This window comes from Phyllostomus hastatus, unplaced genomic scaffold, assembly GCF_019186645.2.
Source record: "Phyllostomus hastatus isolate PE091 unplaced genomic scaffold, TTU_PhHast_1.1 phas_scaffold_93, whole genome shotgun sequence".
NCBI lineage: Eukaryota > Metazoa > Chordata > Mammalia > Chiroptera > Phyllostomidae > Phyllostomus > Phyllostomus hastatus.
This window is the reverse complement of record NW_025334042.1, coordinates 22,352,683-22,374,031: the sequence shown is the minus strand read 5'-3', so window position 1 is coordinate 22,374,031 and position 21,349 is coordinate 22,352,683. Positions and strand designations below refer to the sequence as shown.

Genomic DNA, 21,349 nt, shown 5'->3' with positions numbered 1-21,349 from the left:
AAGTGCAGGATGGATAAAGAAACTATGATGGATGCCTACTATGGAATTCCACGTAGCGGTCATAAGCATCGAACTAGATTGTATATAGCAGTAAGGATGAATCCTAGATATGGAATTAACTGGAAAAAAATTAAACAAAAGAAAATATAAACAAAATCAAATGAAAATGCCGTTCATGCAAATTTAAAGCTCATACACTAAACAACCTGTAATAGGTTGAATAATGCCCCCCAAATATGTCTACGCCTTAATCCCTATATCTGTGAGTCCCCTGAATATGGCAGGAGGGATTTTGCAGCTATGATTAAACTCAGGACCTTGAGATGGGCATATGATTCTGGATTAGACGTCAGGCCTGATGTAATGACAGGGTGTTTGTAAGAGAGGGGCAACATTGAGTAGTATGATGATGGAACAAGAAATTACAGAGAAGGAAGAAGGGGTCACAAACCGAGGAAGCTGGCAGCCTCTAGAAGCTGGAAAAGGCAAGCAAACAGACTCTCCCCTGAAGCCCCTAGAAGGAATGGAGCCCTGCCAATACTTAATTCTAGGTTTCTAGCCTCCCGATCTGAAATAGAATAAATGTGTAATGTTTTAAGGTACTAAATATGGCAACTTTTATAGCAGTGATAGGAAACTGATACACAATGCTACACATTAGGCAACATACACACATAGGAACACATACCAGGCACATATGAGTGGTGTCTATGGGGGAGAGAAATAGGAGAGCAGAATGAAAGGGGATGATATAATAAAACAAGGGAGGCGGCTTGTACACCCATGAAAACACTATGTTATGACCTGATGAAGATTGACTCAAGTCTCCATAGGAAAAGTCCAGCAAAGAATAACAGAAGCAGGTCACCCTGGCTGCTGTGTAGAAAACAGGTTGGATGCTCTGACCAGCATGGCAGATATTCTGAGCACTGGCTCCTTGAAAGACTTTTCTGATATAATATCAGTCTCCTTTGTACCTTGATTCTGTGAAGCTGGTGCCCTGAGGAATAGGCATAAATATTAGAGTTATTGAAAGGTATTCCACTCATGATAAATCACTCAGTTCCTCTTACAGATTTTATTAGTGTGAATCAGTCCAAGATCTAGCATGTGAAGCCTGACAAATTCAAGTTTCCAAGTTTGTGAGGATAAGGACGAACCTGCCCTGCGCTGACTACCTTAAAATCATGTAAAGCCACGGTACAGCCAGCCTCCATCCTGGCACCTCCTCATTCTTCAAACTTAAGGCTCATTCCTCCTATATCCCAAATGCCTAGCAAAGGGCCTTACACAAGGGTAGGTACAGGGTGCTTGTTAGTAACCATCCCTGCTGGCCTAGTCGTTAGTATTTGGCACATTCACAGTACCCGTTAGTGGAATAAGGTGACCCTCACTCTCCCTCAACTCAGCCCTTCTTTCTAGTTTTATTTCCTATGTTGCATCTACCCCTGAGGACTCAGTATTCTCTGAACACTCCACATTCTTTCATGTCCTCTTGCCTCTAGTACTGTTCCCAGTGACTAGAATAATGTTCTCTTTTTAAAGAGGAAGTTCAAACAGTACCTCTCCCTGGTCTTTCCATGCATTCATTTGATGAATGTTGAGCATCTTTACAACCTGGGCACAATGCAAGGCATTGAAAATATGATAGTAAGCCAAGCATAAAGCATCACCACCTTCCAGGAGGCTTAGCGGGGGAGATTGAGTTTAACAAACATAATTTATTATGTTCACTTGGATGAATACACAATTACAAATTGGCATGGCATGCTTGGAGGAAACGCACTGCTCTTTGACAGCACTTAAAACCAAGGAATCTTTTTAGATTAGGGTGGGTTACGAGTAGAGGGGTTCAATTAAGGCCTCTCTGAGCAAATGTTTTCTTTAAGTGTCTGAAATGGCGTCCCTAAAGCTTGACGCCACACTCCGACTAGAGTCGGCTTCGGGTCTCCCCAACCAGCCACGAACATAGGCTGACCCAATTAGGACGACCAGCCCTTCCCTCGATACTGCCCGAATGGTCTTTCCCTCTCCAATCCCGAGACCTCGCGAGAGTACGACGGCACCCGTTATTGCCCAGACCTGGGGCGCCACGCCTTCCCGGCTTCAGACAGGCCACCTTTTTGCTCTTTCCTCGCCTTCCATCCCGCGCTCAGCTCTCGGATTGGCTGATTGAGTCCCGTCAGTTTTTTCCTGGCTAGGAAGTGGTTCGGTAACCAGTCCTATTTCGGCCCAGCCCCCGAAGCCTATGGATTGGACAGCTGAGTCAGGGGTCACGCGCCTCGGAGCGCGGACGAGCCAATCAGGGGCTTGGCGTATTTTACAAACTGGGGAAGTAGCTGCAGCAGAAGCCGAGTCAGGGAGAAAGCGAAATAGTGGGGGAGACCCTGAGAGGTTCCGGGGAAGGTGCGGCATGGGGATCTTGGAGGGAATGAGGGCCGTGGAGGTTCATAAGGAGAGGCAGCTCGGGGTCCTGGGGCGAAAGACTAGGCTCAGGGTGTCCGGAAGTGGCACCCAGAAGAACGGGCCTTGCAGGCGCCAGGTCTTGGCGCATGGATTTGAGCGAAGGTGGAGGTATCAGGGATGTGAGGACAGCACCAATGCCCAAACTGGCTGACCTTTGATCCCTGATCCTGCCTTCCCCGTTTCTGTTATAGCCATCATGACCACCCTCCAAACCAAGAAGAATCCTCTCCTCCGGGGTGTGTCACCCACCCCTAGCAAGATTCCGGTACCTTCAAAGAGATGCCCATCTCTCCCCGCTGTCAAGCCCTGCGCCCTGGACCAGGAGAACCAAGATCCAAAGGTAAGAGAGGCTTGGTGGTGACAGCAGTAGCCACAAGAAGGCAGCACACACCTCCAATGTACCCCAACGCTGAATTTTTTGTCTTCCTGTCCCCCAGAGATTGGAGCAGAAGACCAGTATTCAACGTCCCCTTCTTGACTCAGCATGCCCCAGGCCAAAAGCCACTCATCAAGAAGAGAAATCAGAGAGACTGGCGGGGAGCACTCTGCTTCGGAACCCCTTGGAGGAGCTCAGGCCTAGCCCTAGGGCACAAAATGTGGGGCCTGGGCCCCCTCCCCAGACAGGTATTTGTTGGAGGCCTAGAACACAGTCTCCTTGGCCAGTTGGTAGAATGGGTTGGGGATCGTGGAGTTCGGGGGCTTTGACTCCTCCAGCCTCCTGCTGACTATAAGAGTCAGTCCTTGGTCCTTGCTCCTGGAAAGCTCTTTGCTCTTAAAAGCCCTCTCCTTCCTTAAGCAAAATGTCATCTCTTCCAAAGCCCTTTCCAGCCCTCCAATCACAGACCAATCAATTGCTCTGTCTTTTAATATTTTGCTACAGTCTTTTATAACATGTACATACTTTGGCTTGAGTCTGTTACCTCTCTACAGTTTGATGATAGCTTCTTGAGACAGGGCACTTTGTCTTATTTATCTCAGGGCCCCAGGCCCTAGAATAGTGCCTTATGTAATGTTCTGTGAACATTTGGTGAGTTGAGTCCTATTATATGCATCTCTGGCTCACTATTGTATGTTAAGGTGACTACACTAGGGTACCTGGCCCCTCAGCTTTCCCTCTTCCTGCTCCATCTCACCCTTCCTTTTCTTCCTTTGCAGAGGTTCCAGGGGTCATAGAGTTTGTGGCTGACCCTGAGGCCCTGGCTACCATCCTGTCAGGTGAGGGGGTGAAGAGCTGTCGCCTGGGGCGCCAGCCCAGTCTAGCTCAGAGAGTACTGGTTCGAGGGAGCCAGGGAGGCACCATCCGGAGGGGCCAGGTAATGAGACAGGATATGAGGAGATCAGGCTGGTGTGGACTGAGGAGGGAATCCTGAGCTGATAGCATCTTTTGGGGGTCCCAGGGTGCCCGGGCCTCTGCATATTTGGCCCCCAGAACCCCCCAAAATCGACTGGACCCTGCCAGGGCTTCCTGCTTTTCAAGGCTGGAGGGACCAGGACCCCGAAGCCGGACCTTGTGTGCCCAGAGGCTAGAGGCTGTGGTGAGTAAAGGGCCTGCAGGGGGGCTGACAATACACGGTGCTTCTGGGAGCTCCTTTCATGGACAAAGCCCGGCCTTGGGAGGTACCTCATGATGAGCCAGAGGGCTTCTGTGGAGGCAAATGGGGTTGGAGGCCTGAAGTTTTGGGGCCCACCTCTGACTCTTCTTTTTTCTTTTGCTTTTACGGGTCAGATTCCACCTTCAGGACCTTCCTTTCACTCCTCTGCTCGCCCCAGCTTCCAGAAGCTAAAAAGAGAAACAGGTGGCAACAGCAGGTGAGGAGAGGGCCATTTGGAAAAGAATGAGCCAATGTCCCATACAGGGTCCCTCAGAGTTGGGGCCTGCCAGTAGCTTCAGGACTTTCCACCAGCCCGAGAAGGGAAGGGAGGAAGCTGTGACCGCCGGGGTGAGCTCTTGGAATAGGATTCAGGGCTTACTAGCCAGGCCTCAATAGGACGTCAGCTTCTTCAGGTTTTGGGGAGGGAGGGTACAAAAATAAGAGGTTCTGCCTCTATTGTTTAGTGGCTAGATCACAGACTGGAATCTGGGTTTGATTCCCAACCCTCAGCAAACTTACTAGTCATGTGAGCTTGCCTTAACCTCCCTGCTTCAATTTCTTTAATCTGTTAAATGAGGATAATGTTTGTGTCATCATGGAGGTGGTTGTGAGAATTGAATGAGATGATGTTTGCAAAGCGGTTAGCACAGTGCCCAGCTCCTACTTGATATTCAGTGACTGCTAGCTGCTGCCCTTGTTGTCGTCAGGACTTCAGTGAGCCAGGCCTTGGGATTGCTCCTGGAGACCCCAGCCCAGCCTGGTGAGTGTGTCTGGCCATGCAGAGAGAACAGTGGTGGGCTGCCTGCAGTGGGGGTCAAGAGGAAAAAGCTTAACGGGGGGGTGGGGTGGGGGGAGGCCAGATCAGAAGGAGCTGGAGAGGAAGAGACCTTCTTGATAGGCCAGAGCTTGGCCCAGTTGCACTTGTGTCAAAGGAGGTGGTCCCCATTCCTACCCTCTCCTTGCCACTTCCAACAAGAATTGCCTTCCCAGCCCTGGCTGGCGTAGCTCAGTGGATTGAGCGTGGGCTGCGAGCCAAAGTGTTGTAGGTTCAATTCCTAGTCAGGGTACATGCCTGGGTTGCAGGCCATGACCCCCAGCAACTGCACATTGATGTTTCTTTCTCTCTTTCTCCCTCCCTTCCCTCTCTAAAAATAAATAAAAAATAAAATCTAAAAAAAAAAAAGAATTGCCTTCCCCTCACTATTTTATTCTCAGCCCCTAAGAGCCATCAGCACACCTGGAAACATCAGGGTATTCAGATTAACAAGTGATTACTGAGTAGTTCTGGGCTCCAAGGGGATGCTGGACGGCTCCCCACCTACCCCTGATGGGGCCATGGGGGCTGTCAAACTGATGCACTCTCTGCAGAGGCTGCAAAGCCCTGTGCCAAACTTTGGTGGGTATTCCAGATACTATGGCACATTTCCTGTCTCCTCCTAGCTTCTGTCCCAGAAGGAGAACATGAAGTTGCCACTCACTCAGATGAAGAAGGAAAGGGCCCTCTCGGTCTGACCCAGTGGGTTCCATTGAGAGAAACCCAAGAGATAACACACACCAAGGTGAGATGGGACCCTCCTGGGGTAGGAAAGGCAGGGAGTAGAGATGGGGAGGAGAGACCCTTGGGGAAATTCTCCAGCAGCAGCCAGCACTGAGGATTGTGGGTGGAGCCAGGCAGTCCTAGGCCTCAGACAATAATCCGATCTGGGTTTGCCCCCCATGGGCCCAAGCCCTCTCCAGAGTAGGACTGGCCTCTCTTTACCAGGTGTCTAGGCTCTGGAGGTGAGAGGTCACAGTCTGATACGTACTTGTATCACCATCACATCAGTGCTGAGAGATCTAACACGTGTCAGCCAAAGCTTTCATTCATTCACTCCATGAGTATTTATTGATCAGCTATTGTTTGTCAAGCACAGTTCTGGGTTCTGGATATACAGTAGCAAATAAGTTCACATTCTAGAAAAGGGAAGCAAAAAGTAGGCACACATTATAAAATATATGGCATGTCAGTGGAAGTGGGGAGGTGGTATTGTAATTTCAAATAGATTGGTGAGGGGGGTCTTGAGAAGGTGTCGTCCAAGTGAAGACCAGAAGGGGTTGAGGGAGTAAGCCCCCCGGATATCTGGGGGAAGAACATGCCAGGAGAACTGCAGATACAAAGGCCCCGAGGAGGGAAAGTACCTACTGTGTGTAAGGATCAGCCAAAAGCAGATGGCAGCAAGACTGGAGGAAGGGGAATGACAGGAAGTGAGGTTAGAGCAATGACAGGATTCGACTGGGTGAGGATTTACAAACCAGTGTTAGATCTTGGGTTTTACTTGGAATAAGTGGAAAGCCACGGGGAGAAGGAACAAACACGGGAGTGACATCATATGATTAGGAGGGTCACACTGGCAGCTGTAGTAGGAACAAGACCTAGGAAGGGAAGCGGGAGGGATCAATCTTCCACCTTGTTCCTCTCCACAGGACCGCCGGGACTGCCACTCAGTGCCTTCCCCTGGCCATGTGCTGTTACCGTCTATCACTCGCCCGTCCCCCTTTGGACTGGCTCAGCGTGTGCCCTCGCCGGGCCCCTCGTCTCTGGTTTGTATCCATAGGGGTTGGGCCGCAGCAGAGCAGTCTGGCTGGGATCCCTGCTAGGTCCTAGGTTTTGTCACCACTTAGCCAACCCCATCTCTCCCCAGACCTCACATTCAGTGTTGCGGCGTCATGCCATTCGCCCCAAAACCCAGTTCACACCCACCCCATTGGCTCCCAGAGCTCAGCAGGTAAGAGAGGGCAGGGGAGGTAGCTGGCATAGGAAGGGAATGAATGGGTGCAGGAGGGGTTATGACATCTCACTTCTGTCCCAGGTCCGATGTTTGAGTGGCCTCTCTCCTCAGTCTTGCCCTGAAGAGCCCGCCCTGTCCTGGGTAAGTGCCCAAGGCTTTCCGTTGCTGAAATCCCTCACTTTCTCCTGTTGGCCTGAGGCCCAGCAGTTTGAGGTCCATGCGCTCTTTAGAAAAGCTACCTAACTCTCCAGCTCTCCCTGCTTCTCTGCTGTCTCTCCTAATCTCAGTCTAGGGCCTGCAGTTAGGCACCTGGTCCCTTCCTCATGAGGGTGGGACTCAGCCTGATCTTCCCGCCCCAGCCAGGCTTCCTCACATAGTCCGCCTCTCTTCCCTTGTGGCAGGAGCAGATTGCAGTCCGGTTATTTGACCAGGAGAGTTGTAAAAGGTGGCAGGAGGGGCCCGGGAAACCACCTGTGGCAGCTCCTCATGGACCCCACCCCACTAGAACCCCCAGCTTCCAGGAGCTAAAGATGCAGGTGAGTCTGAGTGGGCAACAGTTTTGATGCCTGATGGGCAGTGACAGGGCTGGGGAAGGGAGAAATGGGACGAGAAGGGGGTATGGGAATAGGACAGTTGGGTAGAGACTTGAACCCACATCTTGGCATCACACTGGCGTATTCTCTTCAACCCACAGCGCATCAGTATCCTGCAGCAGCTTTTGCAGCAGGAGGTTGAAGGGCTGGCAGGGAGCAAGCATGCCCCCCTTAATGGAGGATCCTCTCTGGATATGGTTGAACTTCAGCCCCTGCTGGCAGAGATTCCTAGAACTCTGAACGCCCCACAGCATAATCCTGGGGCTTCCTACCTTCCTGAACTGTTACAACACTCTGGACTGCCAGAGCCCTGCCCTCCAGAGGAGTGTGGGGAAGCACAGCTCTGCCCTGGAGCAGAGCCTGCGGTCGCTCAGGCCTGCCCCCCAGCGGAGCCGGGGCCACCAGAGTCCTGCCATAGGAGGGAGCCCGAGATTCCAGAGCCTGCCACCCAGGAACAGCCTGTGGTGTCTGAGGCCTGCCCTCCAGTAGAGCCTGGACCCCTTCCAGCCTGCTCCCCTTGGGTGGAGCCTGGGGCATCAGAGGCGGGCTCCCTGGAACCTAGGAGTACAGAGTGCAGTCCGCAGCCCTGCTGCTGTCAGTGGGCTCCAGTGACCACCAGTGTGACCTTCTCCTCCCAGCACCCACTTTGTGCCAGCCCCCCTATCCGCTCACTCCAGTCTCTGAGGCCCCCAACAGGCCAGGCAGGTAAGTAGTTGGTCGGAAAGGATTATGAACAAAGGAGATCCTCATCTTGCTGGGAGCAAGACCCCTGCCCTGTACCAGGTGATCCCAGGCTTGCTTTCTTTTGCCTAATTTGCCCAGCCGGCTCTCCTTTAGGAAGATGGGAGGAGCTGGACCTCCAGTCCTGTGCTTCTAACTGCCTTGGCCCTTGGTGGGGGGTTGAGAAAGGGCAGTACAAGGTGAGAGTATATGACTCCAGAGCCCATCCTGAACTCTGGCCCTTGGACCCTCAGGCCCCAGTAGTCTGGCTCCCCGAACCCTGGCCCTGAGGCAGCGCCTCAAAGCATGTCTGACGGCCATCCACTGCTTCCACGAGGCGCGCCTGGACGATGAGTGTGCCTTCTACACCAGCCGAGCGCCTCCCTCAGGCCCCTCTCGGGTCTGCACCAACCCTGTGTCCAAGTTGTTGGAATGGCAGGACGCCCTGGTGAGCTTCCCTGCCCACAGCAAGCCTGTGGGAAGTAGGAAGGGGCAAGGGGCCATCCTTAGCTCCTTTACAGAGCTTAGTGGGGAAGGGTTGGCTCAGGTCAAGGATGACTGGCCCATGACAAGGTCTCTTCTCTCTCCAGTGTTTTATTCCAATTGGTTCTGCTGCCCCTCAGGACTCTCCATCATGAGGCACCCGCCTCCACCTGCTCCTGCTCTTCCTTGCTCCTTCCTTTTAGCCCTTATTTATTTAGCCCTCAGGACTCCCCATGGGAGTGGGAGCCGGCACCCTTTTGTCCTTCAATAAAGTTTCTCAAGTGTCTGAATGTGTTTCCCTCTGTCTGCCCTAGGCCAGCTACTGCTGTTGCTCTCCAGTGGTCCACTTGGTGGCAGTGTCTTCCACCTTAGAGCCAGCCCTGGGCTCTCAGCTCCCAGGTTCTGCAGGGTGGGTGGGTGGGTAGGGAAGGGAGGAAGTCACCCCACTCTGGTTCACCTCAGGAAGCTCTGTGAGTGTGTTGGGGGAGGACACCCATAGTCAATTCCCTTTGGAGACCTGCTCTTCCCCTTGGCTCTTGAGATGGGTGGCACTTCCAGGAGCCATCAACAACTCCCTTATCCCCTAGAGCTCCTCTCTTAGAACTTTCCCTGCATCAGGCAGAAAGCTGAACACTGGACCCACAGTCTTGGAACCCTCCCTGTCACTCTGATTGGTGTCTCCCTGCAGGGGTGTCCAAACTTTTGGCATCTCCAAGCCACACATGAAGTACACAAACACTAATGAAAACTGATGAGGAAAAAAAAAAAAAAAGGTCTGTGCACAATTTTCAGAGTTGTGTTGGGCTGCATTCATAGCCATCCTGGGCCGTGAGTTGGACACCCTTGAACAGTGTAAGGTTGGAAGCTCTGCAGAAGCTGATGCCACCCTGTTCACCCTACGTCACAGAAGCACTGGGCTACTCCTCCCCTCCTCCACAGGCAGGCCTTGCTGCGAAGGACTAAATTTTTGTCTCTGGCAGGGTGGGTGAGAGCCCTTGAGGGGAGTAGGGGTAAAGGTCAGGCCCCTGTCCCCACTCTGCACCAGTGAAGACACACACACTCTAATGTCACTTTATTGGAAGAGGCAACAGCAGCTGTAGCCCCAGGGCTTAGCCCAGATCCGGGTAAAATGGGGACTGTGCAGAATGAGTTTTAAGTGCTAGGAAGGAATTCACCGGTTCCTCCAGTCCGCAGGAAGGCTGCCAAAGCTGGAGCCTGGAGCCCGAAAAATGAAGATGAAGGGAGGACGGGATGGCAAGAGAAAGTTCTGACGGTGGACCAGCACCTACACCGGTCCTAACGTGGCCTTTCACCCAGATGCGCTCCTTTTTCAGTTCTCTGCCTCCCCAAACGCCTAGTCTGGCTAGTGAGGCTGTTCCCGAGCTCCGGCGAGGAGAGGACCCGGACCTCGGCCCCTCAGACCGGCTTTCACAGCCCGCCCATCCCACACACCCTCCCCCTCCCCCGCCACACAGGGAAGTGAGTGGCCCCTTCCCAAGCCGCTCTGTTCCTCCAGCGGGGCCTCTGCTCCCCAGCCACTTACGCCCCGGGGCACTGAGTCCGCCCACTAAGGCCGCCTTCGGGAGCAGGCGGGTCCACCCCACTGCCCAGCTCTCAAAGGATGGGATGGCGCCTTGGGTGGGGCCGACTGAAAGTGGATGAGGAGGGGAACGGAGACGAGGGACAAGCGAGGGACGTTTGGATTGGGGCCCGGCTCAGTCTGGGTAGATGATGAAGCCAGAGAAAGTGCTGTACTTGTTGGTGTTCCCGCCATGCACCTTCCCGCCGTCCAGCTTGATGAAGACTTCATCCCCCACATCCAGGTGCAGGATGACGCTGTTGCTGGCGTAGTCGTAGTTCTGGTCTGCGTCCTGGGCAATGGCGCTGGCCCGGACCTACCGAGGGAGAACAAAACCACCCTTCATGCCCTGTGCGGAGCTGGGGTGGTGAGATGGGTCCAGTCGAGGAGACGCAGCTGGGCCTGGGAGAGGCCGTGCAGGGGTGGCTGCCTGCAGGGGCTGGGGAGGACAAGGAGAGGGCAGGAGGCCTCTGAGCTGCTCGGGCACCACCGCTCACTAGCTGTGCGACTCCGGCAAGTTTCATGCCTTCTCCGGTCCTTAATTTGAGCTATAAGGTGGGAAGTAATCACAGAGCCTACCTTCTAATGTTAGGATTAAATGAATACTACATGTTAAGTGTGTTAGAACAGTGCTTGACACATAGAAAACACTATGGCTTTGCTATTATCATTTAAAAATAAAATTAGGATGTAGGATAATTTCTAAGATTCTGAACCCCTCTGGCCTCCTAAACTTGCATTCCCAAGTGATAAGGCAAAGTGTGTATATGCTAATGCGAGGGTGCAGGCCTTGAACGGGAAGGTACTGCGATGATGCCCATTTCTCTCCGAGCTCCCTCTGGCGCACCCACATGGGGGTCGCCTTCTGCCCCAACAGGTAGCCCCTCCTCCCCTCTGGCTCGCTGCTGCTGGTTGCCTCCCGCCACCAGCCCTGCCCACAACCCCGGTTTTCCTGTCCCGCGGGGGCTGGTTATTAACTCATTAATTATTTATCATTATTCTAATCACTATTTACTGTCCTCAGGGCCCGCAGCTCCTGCAATACTGAGTAGGATCTGCACGGCCCCTGCCCCCTCGGAAACCGACACACTCTAGATACACACTGCCCCCTCCACCCACTCACAGAGACCCCTCATAGACCACACACACCTACTCATCTCTACCTGCAGGTAGAAACAAGAAACGCTCGTATTTTTCACACCTTCACACCCCTGCAACAACAGACACACTCGAGTTACACACATTCCCTTGCACACATACTCCATATCACTCCCATAAACACACACACTCTCTCTCTCCCTTTCCCTGGGGTCCTGGGGGGCCCTGATGGAAGGCCACCCCAATGCAGTGCACATGGGTCTTGGAACAGCAGATCGTTGTAGCCGGTGGTAGGACCCGCGTTCCCACAGCCAGGATGAGCAGGCCTGATGCGGCAAGGCACAGTCCACACCAGCCAGCCGCGTGGGGCATTCAGAGGTCACCACTACATCCCAACCTTATCCCCTGCTGCTTGGTGGCCCAGGCGCCTAAACCAGCCCTTATGCCTGAGGCCTTTCCCTCCCCCTGTGTGTGTCCCGGGTCCTCAAGCTAAGTCCTTGGGGGCTGTTCTCCCAGGCCAAGGTGGCAGCGACTCTGACCACAGAGGCAGGGAGCAGCAGAACCTGAAGGCCAGAGGTGGCCAGTGAAGATGTGGGGCCTGGTCCAGTAGGCCCACGTTCTCTGCCTTGCCTTTCCTCCTCCTTTGCCTCTTTTCTTCTCCAAATCCGTACCTTCAGGCTACCTGGCTGGTGGTCTGAAGGGCTACCGTACCATTTCTCACCTCTGCCTACTGACTCAGTGTCAGCTGAGTGTAAGGTCACTCTAGAATTGGCCCCAAGCCCTGGGACTAGCAATAGAGCTGATGGTAAATGGGCTAGTGTTTTTCTTGTTTTTCAGCTTTTCCTTAAACAATCCAAGCTGAATGCCCTCACACTGGAGTGCTTGCCGACTGAGCGCTGCCTGGGACGGGGCAGCCCGGCATTCCTGGATCCAGTGACAGTGTCCGGGGAAGGGGGCCGGGTTGTGCAATGAGTGCAGGGAGATTTAGAAAGCTACCTGGCGAATCTGGGGCTGGGTGGAGAGGGGCATCTCACCTGTCCATTCTTCATCAGGTCAGCCCACATGCTGGTGCCATCTCCGCCGCGCATGAGCACATGGTAAGCGAAGAAGTAGACACCCGGCATGGGGCAGGTGAACTTGCCGCTGGCGGCTTCGTAAGCGTTGCCCACGTTAGTCACCACATCGTCGAAGCGCAGCACCTCGTAACCCTCGTGTGGCCGCCGCAGGCCAGCGTAGAAGGCGATTCGAGGCACGTAGCCGGCAGGGGGTGCCACGCCGCCGGGGCCTGGACCAGGAGGGCCGGGTGGACCTGGCCTTCCCGGCTCCCCTGGAGGCCCTCTGGGACCTGGCGGTCCCGGGGGCCCTCGAAGACCCGCCTTCCCGCGCCGGCCCACCTCTCCCTTGGAGCCCGGAGGGAAGGGGGGCACGGAGACAGGCGCGCCGTCGAGTCCTGGGCCTCGAGGCCCATGCGGGTCGCACACCATGCGACAACGACCCAGCATCTCGTAGTGCGCTGGCCCGCGGGAGCTGTGCACCAGCAGCGGAATAGCCACCAGCAGCAGCAGCACCATGGCCACCCCGACGGCTGCCCCCGCCACCCGCTTGCGGCGGCTCAGACGCGACGCGGCCAGGGCCAGCAGATCGTCCTCACTCTTGGGCGCAATGGCGGCGGAGGCGCGGGGCTCTCTGTGGGCCCCGGAGGCGGACCCGGGCTCGCGTCTGGGTCGGGACCACCCCGACGGCCGCGCCTGGCCCCCCAGTCCCCTGCAGGCTCTCGCCTCAGCGGTGCGGTTCCCCAAACCTTCCGTCAAGGCGGAGGTCCCGCCTGGGCTGGGCCGGGGCAGCTCCCGACGGTTCAGAGCCCGTGGTCCTCTGTTCCCCTCCTGCTCAGCCTAACGTTCCCGGGTGTCTGACATCTGCGGCTTCTTGGGCGGCTGGTTTCTTACAGATCTAGGATGCTTGCTCTCTGGACAGCTTCTTTCTCAAGGATGGCTCGGACCCTAGTCCCCAGCTGCCCAGACGGATCTCTCCTGGTCGGAGCCGGGACTCCTCTCCGCTCTCCGGACGTCCCGGGCTCTGCGCCGAGGGTGGCAACTCCCGGACGCGATCCCCTCATAGATTTGCGCTCTGGCTCTCGGCGAGCACCGACCCGCCTTTCTACCCCGGGCCGCGGCCCCTGCCTCTGCTAGAGTCACGGCCCCGCGCGCCTCCCCTGCTAGCGCATTCCCTCTCTGCGTCCCTAACCTTCCTTTCCTCCCTCCCGGGGTGGCTGTGCCGGTGGTGTGAGCAGCTGCGCGCCGGGAGCCGCTATAAGCGACCCGCGGCGGAGCGACCCCTGGTGCCCAGAGCGGGAAGCGCGGGGGCGGGGCAGGCAGCGGCCCCCCACCCGCGGTCCCCCGCCTCTTGGTTGATGCCTGGCTCAGAGCGGATTCTGCAGGGGTTCACTGTTCCCGACTAGCCTTACTTTCAGCCTCTATCCCGACTTGGGTATTCCTAGAGCCCAGGGGAAACCAGAAATAGCGATGGGATCAGAAAAGGGGGGAGTGAGATACACACACAGAAAAGATAGAGGTGGATTCCTGAGCTAGAAAGAGCTCCCCCATGCCCCCTCCCCCAAAAAAAGGAAAAAGGAAAAGGAAATTCAACAAACAAACAAGAAGGGCAAGCAAAAAGAAATTCACCACCCCACACCTCTCAGCGCCCTTGATGGGAATGTCAGTCATGTGGTAAAGGGTCCAATGGCACATGTTGGCTTGAACTAGAACAGGCACGTCTGCGGCCACCCTTCCCCTCGACCCTCAGCGCCGGGGAGCGCAGAGCCGCCGAGAGAGTGCGGGAGAGTGAGAGTGAGAACACAGACTCGCCTGTGGAAGCGGGCAGGAAACCGGCAGGAACGCAGGAAATGGAACGACAGAAATCAAAGAGACAGAGAGCCAGATAGAGACGGAGAGACAGAGACGAAGCTGGGAAAAGAGACTAACTGACAGCCCCCGAGGGGGAGAGGGGGAGACAGAGACAGAGAGAGAGAGACAGGAGCCGAGACAGGTTGACAGATCGAGAGAGAAATGTAAATGGCGCGCTGCAGAGAGACACCCAGGTCCGTGTTCGGACTCCAATGTGACATATCAACTGTGGGGAAGACAAGGGGGCGGGGCGGCTCTTCAGCGGAGTGGTAGGCTGGGGCCTGTGCGTTGTGACAGTGTGCTGGCAGGTGCGGACGTGGCCGTGGGACCCTGGGCTTGTGTGTCCCTGGGTGAGTGAGATTGTGGATTGTGTTGTGTGTGTGTGTGTGTGTGTGTGTGTGTGTGTGAGAGAGAGAGAGAGAGAGAGAGAGAGAGAGAGAGAGAGAGAGAGAGAGGGCCAGGCTATTTGAGGGGAGGTTTTATATTTGTCTTTCTCTTAGTCCTTAAATATGGGATCCTGTGAATGCCATCTCAGGACTGGGCAGAGTACATTGGGGAAAACAGTCAGAAAGACGCTCTTGTCCCTTGCTCTGCCCAGGCCAGCTTAGCTCTAGTCCTGCCCTAGTCCCAGATTTTGTCCAGCCCTAGGATTTCTACCACCTTCCTTCCCTCTTCCTCATAGGTCTATGGTTACATTGAAACCCAGAGAAGTTGGACCCCACATAATAACTATTTGAAGCAGGAGTTTGAAGTTGGTTATGTAAATTACCATAACCAAAATACAGATTAAGTGCCAGGCAGCCTCCCTCCAGTAAGAGGTGACTGTGTCTGCCATTCAGGGTGACCAAGAGAGAACTCAGGCTGTGAGAGATCCCTCTCTGTGAGGGGTCAGAGTCCAGAGAAAAAGCTAGTGGATGCATTCTTCCTTAGGGTCTGGCCTCTCTGAGGGAAAATGCTTACTTACAGGGAGGGACCCTAGGGCCAGAGGCTTGGAGAAGGGGCTCCGGGGCAGGCAAAGTGGGGATGTTTGAAGACTCTGAAAGTGGACAGCTGCAAAGGACCTCTTAGAGGCCAGCGTAAGCCAGGACTGTGATGTATGGGAATACGATGTGTAAGATGGAGGGCACACTGCAGCGTGATTATTGGTGAAGGTGGTTTCCTCATTTCTTGTTCCCTGTACCTCTTTCTTGCCTCTCCCAGCCCATACTGGTGCCAGGAGAAAGAGGTTGCTGAGGCTGGGCCTGTATGGAGGGAAGCTCCTACATTTTGAAAGGGTTGGGAGAGAAAGAATTGGCAGTCAGTGGGGGAGGGGCCTCCTCCTCCAACCATAAATACAAATTTTATTCAAGGTCTTTGTCGCCATTTGTCTTCCTGGGGTGGGGGTGGGGGGCTGAGGGCCATGTCACCCCATGCATGTTTAATCCTGGATCTGCTCCCCCAGGCTGGATGATGGATGGATCAGAGAGGAGAGAGCAGGCCAGGGCTCGCATCAGCCTCCCCTGCCCAGTCCTCAAGCCCCACTGACCCCAGGTCCTGCCACCCGTCTTCTTCCTGCCTCACCAGGGGTCTTTGCTCAGCCCCGCTCCCCATCCCGCTCTCCTACTCACCAAGTCCCTCTTTTTGAGCCCCTCATCTCAGCCCCTTTCAGGTCCCAGCCCTCTTCCCTCTGGAGCTTCCCTTCTCCTCCTATCCCTGTCCGCCCAGGCTACGAGCTGCGGTGACCAGCAGGGCTGCAGGCGGCAAAGGGTGTGTGTGGTGGGGGGAGCAGGCTTGGCTCACAGGGAGCTGAAGGGCCAGCTCCATGAATTTATTCATGTTCTGTTGCTCTTTCCCCACACTCTGGAATGAAGCTGCCAGCTCACCAGGTCCTTATTGCTTCGCCTGCAGCTGTCACAAGGAGGGATCTGGGTAGGGTCAAGACCAGTCCATGCTCCTGAGGTCAGAAGCCAAGTGTCTGGGCTCAAGGGGAAATTCTGGGGCCCAGGCTGGGATTTGGGACGATTTACCCAGAGCTCCTCAGGCAGCCAACCTGGGAGACCCCAGGGAGGTCTCCAGATATGGTGGGAATGGGAGGTAGACAGAAAAGGTTGTGCTACAGGGCACAGAAGGAGCAGTGGAGGTGGTGACAAGGCTGATGGGGGAGAAGAGGGGGGAGGAAGCCCTTAAGGAGTCCCCTAGGCTCCCCTATATGAAAGCACAGCCTAGTTCTCAATCCCGCCTTTACCTCCCCCCTTGACTTTGTGCTAACCCTGATCCTAGCTCCAAATTATACACTTGACTCCTCTCCAATGCTAATATTGAACCCTAACTCCATAACCTCACTCTAAATGGAATCCATCCTGTCCTGGAAGCCAGGGTTTTCCCAAGAATTTTCCCAAGGGCTTCAGTCAGGTGTGCCTCAGAGTTCTGAGGATCAGACTTTTGATTAGCATGTGATTAGCATATGATTTGCATGTAACATGTGCCTTCTACTTTGTGCAAGTTTTCATGTTAAAATTTCATGAAGTCTAGCAAAAAGGCCCTGGCTTCTGGAGGGTTCTCTCTTTTTGTTCCTTCTCCCACACTTCTTACCACAGACTGAGATGCCCTCAAGGGGAAAAAGGAGGTGAGGAGATGAGCAGTGAGGGGCTCATGGGAGGGAAGACCCTGGCAGTGTGATCTGCCCTTGTCATTTGCAGTGTAACCTCCACAAACCTCAGTTTCCTCATCTGTAAGGGGAGAGGAACCAGCTGGCCGATGTTATATGAAAACCTAAGGAAGCACTTTCCCCCCCTCCTTGCACTCCTTCCTTCCTCATCTTTTAGGGTCATTCATGATGTGGTTCTCCTCCCTCCCACCCCATGCACACATTCTGGCTTTCAGCTCCCACATCTACTGGAAGCAGCCCGTGTTTCCTGGTTCCAGACCCAATATGAAGAGGACGGAACTTTGCCCACCTCATAGCATGGAAATGGAAATAACGTTATTGAATGCTTACTGTGTGCCAGGGCTTTTACATGCAAGCTCTCAGTGCATCCTCGCAGCACCTGGGAGGTGGATATATTGTCTCCACGAGGGAACTGGGGCCTTGAAAGAAAAAAAATGGCTTGTCCTATATCACCCTGTAAGTGGCAGCTCTAAAACTAGAGCTCCAATCTCCTAGCTTCCTTTCTCGGCGTGCCGGAGAAGAGGCACCGGAGGCAGTGGAAGAGTGAGAGAAGCAGGACAAGAGTGGGGAGCAGGATCTGAACGCCTGTTGCGGGGGAGACCTGCGTGTGAGGCCAACGGGGCGAGTACTTGGCTCAGTGCGACCTCTCTCTCTAACCATCAGCACTACAGAGACTGCCACCCAGTGGGTGCTCAACTGCTAGCTAGCAGATGTCAGCGGATGGTGGCTGCAGAGAAGTGGTGCTCAGACGGAAGAGAAAAGAGGGGAGGGAGAAGGAAACGAAGCGACCCTAAAGCAAATGTGCTCAGGAGGCAGAAGGGAGGAGAGCTGGCCCAGAAGACTGAGGGCTGCTCTCCTCCACCCACCACCGGCTGAGAAAACAGTCGTGACCCCGCACTCCATTCGCCCGCTCACACGGAGGGCCCGTGGACCTCAGGCTCCGGGCGAGAGGGCGAGTGGAAGCCGCCCGCCTAAGGCTTCCACTCATCTGCTGCAGGAGCCCCCGGCGCCGCAGTTCAGTGCAGCCTTGGGTTCAAAGGACTGCGCCAGTGCCCACAGGGCAGAGGACCGGCTCCTGGCTCCACAGGGAGCGGGTACAGATCGCTTCTAGGGTGTCTGTCAGGCCCACAGCACCCTGCTGACTTGTTTCTGCAGCCCTTGACCCCTGGTCCAACGCCCCAACATTCCTCCCCACCTCCTTTTGTTAGCCCCTTATCCCCGCCGTCCTGCCGCTCCAGCCTCCAGTTAATGAAATGTGGTGAGCGGCTGCACAGACAGCTGTCAGACCCCTCATTTCTCTGCCGGGATATTGGATCCCGCGCTGAGACACCGACAGGTGAGCAGAGGAGGAGTGTTGCAGGGAGCCGAGGGAGGGGTGCGGGCTGGTGAGGGCTCAGAGCGCGGGAGGCAGCGCCAAGCTCAAAGCCCCGAGGGCTCCGCTAAGGGACGTCGGCCCTAGGATGCTGTTTGTGCCCAAGGCCCCTAGCCTTTTCCTCTTCTCCAACACGCAGGAGACTTAACGAGCCCCACACCCACCGCGCCCAGACCCGGGTGGACCCGAGGCTCCTGGCCCGGCACCCTAGGCCTGGCTCGCTTGTGTACCGCGCGTCGTGTCCCTGGTTCTGCGGCCGCGGCCCGGTGCTTCCTCCCACCTCCTTCCATCCCTTCGTTCTTGCTCCCCCTCCTTCCCGCGCTCCCTCCCCGGCGGCCGCGGCCTTTATTAGGGATTCCGCGGCTGTCGGTCCCACCATCCATCCTGTCCGCCGGCAATTAGGCGGCCAGACAAAGAGCAGCTTCGGATGGATGAGGGTCCCGGCGGATCGGAAATGTGAAGGGTCAGCGCTGCCGCCCGCGGCGCACCCCGCTCCCCGCTCTGCATAATCACCCGCCGCCCGTCACTCAGCCGGCCGCCGGGGGAGCTCCGGGCCGGGGCTGGGAGGGGCGGGGCGGGGCTGGCACGGCGGCCTAGGCGCTTAGGGCAGAGCGAGGACGAACCTGCACCAGAGCGCCTTCTGCGGGAGAACGCAGGGCTGCGGGAGACCCAGGGCGCCTGGAGGAGAGAGGGCAGGATGCGCCCGGGAGGGCTTCCTGAAGGCGGGCTGGGGGACGGGTGCCTGGGGGCTTCCCTTGAGGAAGCGGGGACTGTAGCTCCTGGAGAGGAGAGGCTGTTGGCCCCGGTGCCCACTGCTGGGAGGCCGGGAGACTGAAGGCCCAGAGTCTCGGGTCCGTACGAGTGGAATTGCACCCAGGACGAGCCCCTTTAGAGAAACTGAGAGTCTAGCCTGCTGCGCATCTGTCAGAGCAGAATGATACTACGCTTGTATCCCCCATCTCTTAAGTGAAATCCAACCCCCCTACATCAAATCCGGAAAAACTCCAAGGCTGAATGGGCCCGAATGGGGCCTAGAGGAAGTTCAGGGAGGCCGGGTTTTTGCTGTGGATTCTTTGGCGCTAGCTTCCAGCTGACAAATCAACATCTCAATCTGACAATTAGTGGTCGAGGTGGGGGGAGAGGGGCTCTCGCCGCCTGGACCACTTAACCCTCCCAGCAAGCGGCATAGAGGTGGGCGGTGCTGGCAGTGATGAACGACTCGGTGGGGGGAGGAGGTGGGCCGGGGCCCCGAGCGCGCATTCATTACTCGAATGACAGGCGGGCGGCGGGCCGGGCGGGCCGCGAGTGGACGTGCCGGGAAGAGGCCTGTGGCAGGAGAGAAAGAGTAAGGGAGGCGTGTAGCATCCCCACTGCCTGATCAGCTCCCCGATCTTGGGCTCGATCCTGGTACTTGACTTCTTGAATTTGGCCTTTCAGCTGTTGGAGCTGGCGCTGGTTGCAGAATTTGGGGAGCAGAGACGGGGACCTGAGCCCTCTCCTCAGGTTAGACGGTTTAAGGTCTGAGATGCCAAGAAAGGGTGCAGACGGGCCTTAGGACTAGGAGCTTCTGCCCGACCTGGGAGAAATTGTGCGTGTCTGCACACACAGAGATGTGTGTGACAGGGATTGATGTGTGTGGATCTCACATGAGGGGCAGTGCCTGTGTGTGTCGGTGTTAGGGACGTGTCAGCCTGAGTTTGTCCATGGAGGTGCGAGCTTCGAGGGTCTGAGGATGAGCGGGTGCCTCCCCTGTGTGTCTGTGCTCCCCCCACCCACCACCACTGGCTGTCAGCTCTGTTTTCAGTTGTGTAGGAAATGGCAGCCTGCACGGGCGCTGCTGGGGTAGGGAGATACCTGTTACCTGTGGGAATGCTGGTCTGGACGACTGCTCCCTTTCCCCACCTCCATCCCAGACATCGTCCTTTTCCCAGGCTTCCTGGAAGTGATGGATATCCCCCCCCCCAAAGTCTGGAGACCCAGTTGCTGAGTCCTGGGGGAGGAAGTGGTCACTACCAGTTTTCTGTAGTCCACACACAGTCTCCTCACATATACAGTCTCTGATATGCGATCTGAGCCCAACCCACCTGGCTTTCTCAGGCTGGTGGTGATCAGCAGGAGGAGGTGGATCTCAGGAAGGGAAGAGGCAGACCATGAGACCGCCAAGGCCGCCCTCCTCTTTGGGGCCTGTGCTAGTGGCTCCTGGGATTCCTGCTTTGGGTCCCAGGTCCAGTTACTAGTTGACACCTTGGGAGGATAATGATAATCATATTCTAATTCCTCTCCCTGATAGCTCTCATTACCTGACGTTGTCTCCACTCTCCTCCCCACTCTCAAACACACCAAAAGCCTGATCTTTCTCCCTAGCTCTGAATCTCCCGGGTCTACAGGGCAGAGATTTAGGGCGACTCTGGATCTCCGGTCCCCTGTTTTGTTCAGTGTGTCTTTCAGCCATCTTCCTTTTGCCTTGCTATTCCTTACAGTGAAGGTATCTCTTGGATCCTCTGTATCTTTGTTCCTGCAGCCCTCCTCCCTGTGTCTGCAAGTCTCCACATTTAGGGATATTTTCCAAATTCGTCTCCCTATATTTGGGGGTCTCTCTGTGTTCCTCTGGGGCTTCTCCCTCTGGGAATACCCCAGGGCAACAGTGAGGCCCACTGGAATGAAGAGAGGGGGTAGGGCTCCCTTCCTGCTCCCATCCAGAGGCGACTGCAACCGAGGCCAATGTCAGGGCCCGGCCACGGCCAGGTCGCTTCTCATTCAGGGCACAGGCGCCTGGTCGATGCCCCGCTGTCCGCCCCACTTCACGCCGCCCTTCTCCAGGCCCTCGCCCCCTCCGCCTTCCTGGAAAAGGCAAATTTGACATTTTTAAATCCCGAGTCTTTGAGGGATCGATGCGGCCCCGGGGCCCCGCCCGGGGTCGATATTCCTGATTGGGAAGCGGCCGCTGCGCGGAGCCGGGTGTAAATCACGAGGAGTGGGGGAGGGGTCTCGGGGAGCCAAACCCGTCCCAGGCACGTGGAGCCAGGCAGGGTCTCTGCCCGCGCGAACCCCAGGGCGATGGGATGACAGGTCTTAGAGATCGGGACACGAGCCCGCCCAGCGGTCCCCTCCTCCCCCGCTCAGCTCTG

The 21,349-nt window shown here is 55.8% G+C and overlaps 2 protein-coding genes across 4 annotated transcripts; one reads left to right on the top strand and one right to left on the bottom strand.

Annotated features, from left to right (window-relative positions):
• The first annotated feature begins 2,313 nt into the window (after positions 1 to 2,313).
• Positions 2,314 to 8,851, top strand: LOC123812803 (trophinin associated protein). 3 transcript variants are annotated; one of them, XM_045829679.1, is made up of 14 exons: positions 2,314 to 2,406; positions 2,658 to 2,806; positions 2,904 to 3,090; positions 3,622 to 3,779; positions 3,864 to 4,001; positions 4,193 to 4,275; positions 4,766 to 4,818; positions 5,499 to 5,617; positions 6,522 to 6,638; positions 6,740 to 6,967; positions 7,228 to 7,362; positions 7,521 to 8,124; positions 8,394 to 8,587; positions 8,730 to 8,851. In XM_045829679.1, the coding sequence occupies exons 2-14, from the start codon at positions 2,663 to 2,665 to the stop codon at positions 8,775 to 8,777; spliced, it is 2,208 nt and encodes a 735-aa protein (XP_045685635.1). In that variant the 5' UTR covers positions 2,314 to 2,406; positions 2,658 to 2,662; the 3' UTR covers positions 8,778 to 8,851. The 3 variants fall into 3 exon arrangements, with proteins under 3 accessions (XP_045685635.1, XP_045685634.1, XP_045685633.1); XM_045829678.1 differs by lacking the exon at positions 2,314 to 2,406 and having other exon boundaries at positions 2,640 to 2,806; positions 6,740 to 6,823; positions 6,908 to 6,967; XM_045829677.1 differs by lacking the exon at positions 2,314 to 2,406 and having other exon boundaries at positions 2,640 to 2,806.
• Positions 8,852 to 10,337: 1,486 nt separating this feature from the next.
• C1QL4 (complement C1q like 4) lies at positions 10,338 to 12,870 on the bottom strand. The gene is made up of 2 exons (XM_045829934.1): positions 12,334 to 12,870; positions 10,338 to 10,517 (listed from the first exon to the last, which is right to left on the bottom strand). Exons 1-2 carry the CDS (start codon positions 12,868 to 12,870, stop codon positions 10,338 to 10,340), a joined length of 717 nt encoding a protein of 238 aa, XP_045685890.1.
• Between the last annotated feature and the right edge of the window lie 8,479 nt (positions 12,871 to 21,349).

Coding starts and splice junctions, on each gene's coding strand:
- LOC123812803 (XM_045829679.1), top strand. CDS start 2,663: ATGACCACCCTCCAAACCAAGAAGAATCCTCTCCTCCGGGGTGTGTCA. Junction 2,807..2,903: donor AGGAGAACCAAGATCCAAAG/GTAAGAGAGGCT, acceptor CCTGTCCCCCAG/AGATTGGAGCAGAAGACCAG. Junction 8,125..8,393: donor GCCCCCAACAGGCCAGGCAG/GTAAGTAGTTGG, acceptor TTGGACCCTCAG/GCCCCAGTAGTCTGGCTCCC.
- C1QL4 (XM_045829934.1), bottom strand. CDS start 12,870: ATGGTGCTGCTGCTGCTGGTGGCTATTCCGCTGCTGGTGCACAGCTCC. Junction 10,518..12,333: donor ACCTGATGAAGAATGGACAG/GTGAGATGCCCC, acceptor CTCCCTCGGTAG/GTCCGGGCCAGCGCCATTGC.